Raw genomic sequence first — 9302 nt, forward strand, 5'->3', positions numbered from 1 at the left:
GACGTTGAGGGTCCCACATTATCTAGACAATCGGCTAAAAGATGGCGGTAAGGTTGTCAGCCTTATGCGCCAGCCACGCTTTACTCCCCGGGAAAATTATTTAATTAATTCCTGGTACTCCAGGAGTCAACCACAGGGCCATAGTGCAGACTGAAGGATTAGGACAATTGAAAAAAATCCAATGACCTCATCGGGACTTGAACCTGCGACCTTCTGGATTGTAGCTTAGTGCCTCAACCAACTATGCTACCGCATGCCCCTGCATTGGAGAAGTGCAAGAAGATTTGAAATAATCTGTACAGTGGTCAGGCAAAGAATGGATGCAGGAGGTGGCAGTTTTAGTATGCCTCCTGCTTGCCCCTTAACTCTGTGGTGGACTCCTCCCCTCTGTAAACATTAATAACAAAGCAAGAATATAAGTCACAGATCTTAGGAATGGGAGAAGGCACCCTGAGGTAATTTTCCTCCTAGCCAGACAGGTAGGAGAGATTCTGTTTTAATTCTTTCTGTGACCATACTATACTTAAGACAGTGCCAACGCTAGCCATTGTTTTGTCACTTCCAGCTTGTTCAGCATTAAGAATATCACTAAACATGGAAGAAACATACAATGGCATTTGTTCTTAAGCTGTTTTCTATGTTGACTCAGTTTTTATCATCAAAACATCCTGATAGAGGGTATCACAGTCGTATTGACTGGTCTATGGCTTGGATGGCCATAGAATCAGAAATTGATTCCCTTTAGGGACAGAGATGTTTCCCTTCTGCACAGCATCCTGACTGGCTCTATGGTGCATCAAGCCCCTTTTCCAGTGGCTTGGTGTAAAGCACTTGGGGTCTGAAGCCGACCACTAACCTGTATCTGATGCCAACATTAAGAATGTGTGGAGCTATACTTTCACTCCCCCCATATGTTGTTTTCTTGGTGTGATGCTTAACTGTGCACAAAGACATCTTACATTCTAGTATTTACACAGTGGTTATTGTTGAAACAGTTTAATTGAAGTGTATGTAACAATATGTTTTCCTAAGTCTGGTTTATATTTCATGATTTTGTGAAACAATTTAAATTGCATGCTAGTGCCTGTTATTTAGGTACTGGAATTAAGTTGCGCATGTCAAGAAAACAACTGGATTAACAATTTAAATTGCATGTTTGTGCAGAGTACTTTGGTTCCGGAATTGAGATGTACAGGCCAAGGTAACAAATAATTGTTTTCACAGCTGAAATTGCATGCCAGTGATAGTTATTTTGGTACTGAAACCAAGTTGAATTGGTCAAGATAAATTATTGGATTCCTAGTTGAAAATGCATGCAAGCACAAGTTGTTTGGCTTCATCTGTGGTATTTATTTATTTATGCTTTACTTAATGATGCTTTTGATTACTAGGATTATGTAGAATCAAGTGATATGACATTCTATATCCATCTTTGGATCTCTTGATCTTACAATATATACAAATACGAATAGGTTGCTTGATGAATAATGAATTGAAGGGATAGGGAAGGAAGTGATTGTGGTCTAATTTGAAATGTTATCCCAGCATTTGTTGGACGAAAACCATGAAAAATCTTAGAATAGTTGGTCTCTGGATCTAGTTTGAATCTACGATCTCCTGAACATGAAAGTGGAGCTCATTTCTTTGTGGCATGTACTACTGCTAAGGATATTTCAGATAAGATGTAATACAGTGAGGAACTATACTTGGAGGTGATAACCTTATCTTCAAAATGGTGGTATGACTGGTTTCTTAGTATACTTAATAACACCTTTTCAAATGCATAGATTAAATAGTATCAAATTTGTGGCTGTGAATAAGTAGTTATTTAATATGAGGAAAGAGGCAAAAACCACAAATGATGGTCAGAATAACCAGCTTCTGGTCCAGTGAACTTAGGACCTCCCAGTAAGAAGCAGAATTTCATAATGAGACACTCATTTTTTAATGAAAACATTCTGGAAGTGGATAGGTTATATATTGAACAAATAGCAGTAAATTTGTAAGATTGAGGCTTTCACGGCAGTGACTATGAAGAAAGCAGTCTTCTGGGATTTGGCACCGTGTATGTGTGTATGTGGTGTTAACCGACGATTTGGAGGAACGTATTGCCTCCATCTTCAGGGTAGAAGGAAAAATATAAGAAATCCTGAAGATGGAGGCGATACGCTCCTCCGAAACGTAGGTTAACACCACATATACACAGTGCCAAATCCCAGAAGACTGCTTTCTTCAGCGGTAAATTTGTATGAAATTTAAGGTTCACATGGACTGGTCTCCTGAAATATAACACACTAATCTGGTAGACGATTAACAGTGTTTTTGAGGAACCTGCAGCCTCCATCTTCAGGTCACTTCTTCCATGAAGATGGAAGCAGCAGATTACTGCGAAATGTTGGTAACCATGCATTAGACAACATGATGCTACGCCTCAGGCAATTCTTCTTATAATGGTGAACTTTATTATCGACTGAACAGCCGGTATTGGATATGAGACCGATGCTAGATGGAAGCAAATGTTCGTGGTTACATATCAAGCAGTGAATTGTTCACCTGTGAGTAGTAGTCTGTAGACGCGTATAAATCTACGAATGTAGCAGACCAGTAGATCGCACCTTGGGTGTCGGAAGGTTTGAAAGAGGGGTGTAAAAGTGTGCGTGGTATAAAGAAGAAAATTAAGTGAAAGCATTTAAGGTGTACCACAGTGCCAGTAATGAGTGAAATCAAGAATCGCGATAGGATATTGGAAGCGATTGATCAGCTGCGTCGTCGAAAAGCACGTCCAGACGCTGAAAGAATATGTAACTTTCTGTTGCGGCGTTTTGGCGTTGATAGTCAAGATACTATAGCGGACTTGGAACGCCTTGTTGAAGAAGATATTGTAATTAAAGTCGAGTATAAAGGAAATATAAGTTACAGGAACGCAGCCAAGTGGTCTAGGTTTGCAATGTATAATAAAAACAAGGAAGAAGGATTTACTGGAAGTATTTATGGATCATTAAATTCTGAAGGAACCAGTAGCTTGCTGAGCAGTGCGGTCGCAGAATTGATAATACATGAACCAGATTATCTGGATTTTGGTGTACCTGGTACCGAGCTGGAAAAGTATATGCAAGAAAAAGATAGCGTTCGCTTTACGAAAAAGTATTTGGATGTTATTTTGCAGCGTGAACTTAATTCTGGCAACATAGTAAAACTCGAAAACGGAAATTACTCCTTGGCCGATCACCCTGTGCCGTCTAATCCAAACGTAATTAACAATGCTGATAACAATGAAACAGTTAAAATGCTGAAAATAGATTCGCCTAATTCGTCTCAGGTTTCGGAAGAGGAACAGAATCAAACGAGCGAATTGAATGCCAACGTAAATGTAACATCTCCGAAAGCAGAAGATGTCAACAATAAGAATGACGACAATATGCATGACGGAAAGGAAGAAACTTTGGAGACAAATGTGGCAGCATCCGTTTCCACAGAAGGATATCGAGATGGAGCCAAACGTAAGGTAGTATAGGTAGCTTGAAGGCCAAATTAAAGGGGGCCTGGCGAGGCGAAAGCTTTTAGAAGCCGTGCGGTAATCAGTTATTTGGCAATTTGTGCGCATTGACGTATGTTTGTTGTGGTTTCAGCGTTCAAAGAAGGTTTTCTTTGATCCATCGGATATTCATATTCCAACACGTAAACGTGGACGACCTGTGGGTGCCACAAGTAAGAATAAAGATAAAGATGCAGGCAAGAGCAATATCGCTATTACCAAAGCGGAAACAGATAAAGGCTTTTGTTACCTATGCATGAATCAAGGTCAAGATCGCCGCGGCCAGTTTGAAAAACTAATTTCGTGCAAAGATTGCACCAATAAAGGTAATAGACATACTTGTAATATTTAAACATTAGGCTTTGTATGTGGTTTATATATATATATGTCTAATTGTGAGATTTTCTCCCCCCCCCCCCCNCGGTCCATTCCTATGATTTAACAGTTCATCCAAGCTGCATAGATTCGGGTAAGGAAGGAGCCAGTTCATCCCACTGGCAGTGTGTTCAGTGTAAAACCTGTGCCGTCTGCATTGAGACCATAGACAAGGTACTGCATCACTGCTTAATTGAGATTGAAAAATGTTTGAAAGTGTGATCACTAACTCAAGAATGAGTTAACTTTATTTACATTGTTTGATTTGAGGTTCTCACACCACGGTGACTGTGAAGAATACCATCTTGGATTTGATGCCATGTAGAACAGTTAAAGTTCACGAGTGTTTTGGAGGAACAGAACTGCCTCCATCTTCACAGCTGAAGAGTAAGCCAAACAACCAACAAGCTGAATTCTGCTTGCTTCTTGCTAGTTGCTTTCTTGGCTTACCCTTCACCCTTGAAGATGTAAGCAGTGTGTTCCACCAAAGCAATAGTGAACTGCATAATGCCATGTCCCTGAAGATACTACTCATATTTATTTATTTATTTCATTTCTATAGATCATTGTTACATGATATAGGACAAGTCAGTAAGAACCTAAAATCTAACAAGGTAATTTCCTCTGATACTAAAATAAATCTACAAGACTTTCACTTCCTAGGGTCCACTGATGGTGTGTTGTTGCTGCAGTGAAAGTTACCATCCATCCTGCCATGATCCCAAACTTCCTGATGAGACAAGGAGCAGTGAATTTGTGTGCTCACGATGTATACCTCCAGCAACAAGGTCATATTATGGGATGGGTAAGTAATGGCAGAAACTGGAAGATTATTTTAGTTTGTTCAGTCTGTGCATAAACTAATAAAATAAAATTATATTACTCACTCAGTGATTTTCATTGCTTCCTCAGTTTTGAACAATTGGCCGAGACTTGGACCAGTGTTGATAGAATGACCCAGTTAATAACCTCCTGCAGTATGACAGATGTTTAGTGGACATCCTGCATAATTAGAATAACCGGTTTGCTAACCCAGGGTAATTTATAATTGTTTTGTTTGACAGTGTCTGCTATGGTGAAAGTGTGAGTTAGGAAAGAAACTGCTTCTCATTCTGTTCCAGCTCAGTTCTGAAGGTTATGACCTAATCTCATAAAGTGTAATAAGTTGTCATCCTTGCAGTTATTTTATAATCAGTAATTACCAGTTATGGACACTATACTACAAGCTGGAAGATTGCAGGTTCGGATCCCAATGAGGTGGATTTTTTCAGTTGACCTGAATGGCCCTGGGGTTTATCAGAAATGAGTAGCAGGAATCTTCCTGGGGTTAAACGGTGGCCGGCACATAAGACTGACAACCTTACTGCCATCTGTGTGCCGATTGTCAAGAGAAAATGTGGGAGCCTCGACGTCTCACAACCCTATGGGCCTTCACAGCCTGTTACAGGGATGGCTATACCTTATTACCATATATGGAGGTCACTGCTTTGAAGCGATGCATATGGACCACATTGTTTTTAAAATATTTTCTAAAGTAGTCTTATGCAAACTCCATGCTGTCTGTATGTCTGTGAATGCCCCTCCATGGCACCTGAGCCAATCTCAACAGCATACTTTAATAAATCCTTCTCATGAGCCAGTGTATCTGAATGCTTTTCCCTGGATATCGTTGCTAGGCAATAGCTCGGTAGCCATGTTCCCCTGGCAACAAATACACGCAACAATAGAAGAATTGTTGGAGGCATCATTTTCTGTATGGTCCATGTTTTATCAAAGGAGAGTCTGTGTATCCTCCTATCATTGTTAGGAAGTGGCTCAGTAAACACATTGCTGCAGCAATGAAGAATTGTTGGAGGCATTGTTTTCTGTGCAGTCCGTGTTGAATGAAAGGAAGTAGGTGAGCAGATCTTACCAGAATTTATCATTTATGCAGCAAATATTTTGTTATGAAATCAAGTTTTGAATGATTAAACCCCAATGTGATGGTATTCCATCTTGTTGGAATATGACGCATGGACTCACTTGGCTTGTAGGACTACATATTGAGGTCGAAGCTGCTGGTCATGATATCTTCCACAAAGAAGAAAGGTCCAGTGACGTTTTCATTTGCTGTGGTACACCAGAAGGTTAAGCACAATAGACCATTGAAGGTCGCAGTGCTAGGGCCAGTTTTATGGCTCACCCCTCATATTCATACACCAGAACGTTTCTCTGACTCTTGCTCTTTCATGTTCCATACTGTAGTGATTTGAAGAACCCCACACATGACAGTTGTCTCTTCACACTCCTGCTAACATACGAGTATGTGTAAATTGTTGCTTCATTAGAGAAGATATGGTACATTATATAGTAATGGTTCTCATTCATATTCCTTGACATAAGCCAAGCCAAGTTCTTGACTGATGTGCTACACCATTTTTCTGTAAAGGTTCTAGCACACATTTGATTCTGTAGGCACAAAATCTGAAAAATGTATGCACTCTGCATGCCATGGACCAAGGGCTATTGAGCTCTCAACTCACTTCTTACACTGACTTTCATGGGTTCGTAAACGCCTACCTCATTGTTTCCACTTTACACAGTGACAATGGCAGTCCATTTTTTTTATTCTGCCAGTTGCTTTGATCTGTTCCACCCATATCAGAATGCTTTTAAAGGGGGAGGGATTTCTCCAAAACATTTTCTGAACATCTCTTGGACACCAGTAACTGATTTGTTTCTTCCATCCACCACAACACATATGCAAAATTGTATTGGTAATATACCATTCTCAGAGCAACTGCTGACTGGCCTTTGTAGTCATGCCATTGTTGCTTAGGTTCACACTTGGACACATCCATGTTCACCGAGTACAACCTGTAGCATAAACAAAATTTAGAAGTTTTTCACTCATGACAAAAAAGATGCTCTCATAGCTTCACTGACTTTAACAGTCACTCCTTTTTTAAATGTGGTCATTCTTCCTAAGATATTTTCTGTATATTTGACGTATTTAATTTCAGTATACTGGTAGAGCACTGTATTTTTAGAGTCCTGTGTGACCCTTTTTAGTTTGTAGATATATACCAACATTTCAGAGGGAATTGCTGCTTCCATCTTCAGGGTATAAGATGGAGATAACAGGTTCCTCTGAAACATTGGTACCTGTCTGCCAAATTACATAGGATCGCATCCCAGAAGACTACTCTTGAAAGCAATCTTAATTTACTACAGTGTATATGAAGTCAGTGTTGAGTCTTTAAATGCTATGGAAATAGATTGTTGATTCATGTTATTATTAATTCTTGTTTTCTTTCATTCCGTTTAAGCAGATGCTCAAATTGATGACAGAATCCCAGATGTTTCTGGTTGGAGTGTTGAACAGGTATCAAAATACCTGGAAGAACAAGGCTACCCAGTACAAGCAGCCGTATTTAGAGACCATGTAAGTACAGAAATTGTTCAGTTTCTTGAGGTGTAGGGAAAGTAACTTATTGAAGCTCAGCAGAAGTTGAAATAAAATTTTAAATGAATGTGTATCAGGATTTATTCAATTTCGTTGTTTGTTTTATATCACAATTTTGAAAGAGTAAATTGTTGATATTTAATTTAAAAATGTAATAACAACAAATTTGGTGGTATGCAGTAGCATAGATGTGTGAGGCACTATGCTACAAACCACAAGGTCATGGGTTCAATTCCTGTTGAGGTCATGGGATTTTTTTTAATTGACCTCATCTTAATAGACTTGAAAGGATTCTGACGATGGTGTATGCTGTACAGAACTATGAGGCTTATTTTGGACTTTATCCATCGTCTGGTATATATAAGACAAAAAACCACAATGTTTTGGAGACTGGATCTGTCTCCATCCTCAGGTGGATGGGGCAGGATAGTCCTACTCAGTTGGGCCCCTTAGAAAGAGCTAGTCTCAATCACTGGACACAGATCCAGTCTCCGAAACGTTGTGGTATTTTGTCTTATATATACCAGACGATGGATAAAGTCCAAAATAGGCCTTATAGTTCTGTACTGACCTAATCCTTCCAGCCACACTGTGGCCCTAGGGTCGGGTGAGCTTCTTGACAGAAATGAGTACCAGGAATCTTCCTGGGGGTAAAGGGTGGCTGGCAGGTAAGGCTGACAACCCCAGCGCTATCTGTGAGAATTTAAGCTGTGCTTGTGTGCATGTGCGGGTGTACTGTCTAATAACATGAACTAAATAGAAATTGTATCGTAGGATATTGATGGACCCTCACTACTTCTTATGAAAAGAAGTGATGTATTAATTGGATTGCATTTGAAGTTGGGCCCAGCACTGAAAATATATGGTCAAGTGAAGAAACTGCAGATTCGGCAGAGTGATCCTGCATTACTCTGGCCATGAAGAAGGTTAACATCATTCTTGCAGGAATAATTGTGTATTTATTTACTCCTCCACATTGCAGCATTGACATTTCTTTTGATGTGTCAAAGACAGTTTATTAAACCTCTGTATAAATGTGCAATATTGTTGAATGACCGATTGAATTACAGGGGCTATAGTGTTGTATTCTTCTGTAACAGATGACAAAGAATTCATGACTTATACACAATTTGAGAGTTTTGCATGTCAGTTATGCAGGAAGTTGCGGTTGAAATAATTACAAGAAAATGCTGAATAGGTACAAGTATGTACAGTAAAATCTGCTTAAGCAGATTCCATGTTCATTGAAACAGGAAAATTGTATATTTATTCAGAGATATTGTCACCAACAATGTGATGCCATGTGGTCTGATAGAAGTTATCAATCTTTTTGGAGGATATATTGCGTCCATCTTGAGGACATTAGTTTCCTTGCAAATGGCAGCAGCCTGTTACTCCATAACATTGCTAAACTTCTACCAAAATGCATGACATTATATCTCAGGGGACAAGTAATCTTCATAGTCATTTGTATGAGAACCTCAAATATCATGTATTTATTCATTTTACTATGAAAGAAGATCATAGATTTAACATTGAATTTTCCAGTATTTGGTAGTATATGTATTTTTTAGTACTGAAGTAATGGAGCTTGAAATGTATTTACACCAGTTGTACAAAATTATATTTTTATCTTGTAATTTTTTATCACAATTATATGTATTAAAATTAAACTTCTTAATCACACTTCATAACATACTAATTACATTACTTACTTGGAATATTCTTGGGGGTAAAGGGCGGCCACCGCGTAAGGCTGACAACCTTATTGCCATCTATGAGCCGATTGTCTAGAAAATGTGGGGACCTCAACATCTCACAACCCTATCGGTCTCCACGGCCTGTTACAGGGATAGCTTTACTTTACTTTTTTACTTAATGTTTTATATGGAATTGCTGTGTAGTGGGTATAATTACATTGTTTGTTTTTCTGATTTGTTTTTCTAC

The 9302-nt window shown here is 39.0% G+C and overlaps 1 protein-coding gene across 1 annotated transcript; it reads left to right on the forward strand.

Annotated features, from left to right (window-relative positions):
* The first annotated feature begins 2478 nt into the window (after positions 1-2478).
* On the forward strand, positions 2479-8952 carry LOC111868423 (PHD finger protein 10). Its single transcript, XM_023859034.2, has 6 exons — positions 2479-3505; positions 3630-3861; positions 3981-4084; positions 4574-4715; positions 7222-7334; positions 8130-8952. Exons 1-6 carry the CDS (start codon positions 2714-2716, stop codon positions 8274-8276), a joined length of 1530 nt encoding a protein of 509 aa, XP_023714802.1. The 5' UTR covers positions 2479-2713; the 3' UTR covers positions 8277-8952.
* The last annotated feature ends 350 nt before the right edge of the window (positions 8953-9302 follow it).

The sequence above is a fragment of the Cryptotermes secundus genome, unplaced genomic scaffold, assembly GCF_002891405.2.
Source record: "Cryptotermes secundus unplaced genomic scaffold, Csec_1.0 scaffold106, whole genome shotgun sequence".
Classification (NCBI taxonomy): domain Eukaryota; kingdom Metazoa; phylum Arthropoda; class Insecta; order Blattodea; family Kalotermitidae; genus Cryptotermes; species Cryptotermes secundus.

What these genes read in the sequence shown, in the direction of transcription:
- LOC111868423 (XM_023859034.2), top strand. Translation starts at nt 2,714, where the DNA reads ATGAGTGAAATCAAGAATCGCGATAGGATATTGGAAGCGATTGATCAG. An exon ending in GAGATGGAGCCAAACGTAAG is followed by an intron (nt 3,506 to 3,629) that starts GTAGTATAGGTA and finishes TTGTGGTTTCAG; the next exon opens with CGTTCAAAGAAGGTTTTCTT. An exon ending in CAAAGATTGCACCAATAAAG is followed by an intron (nt 3,862 to 3,980) that starts GTAATAGACATA and finishes ATGATTTAACAG; the next exon opens with TTCATCCAAGCTGCATAGAT.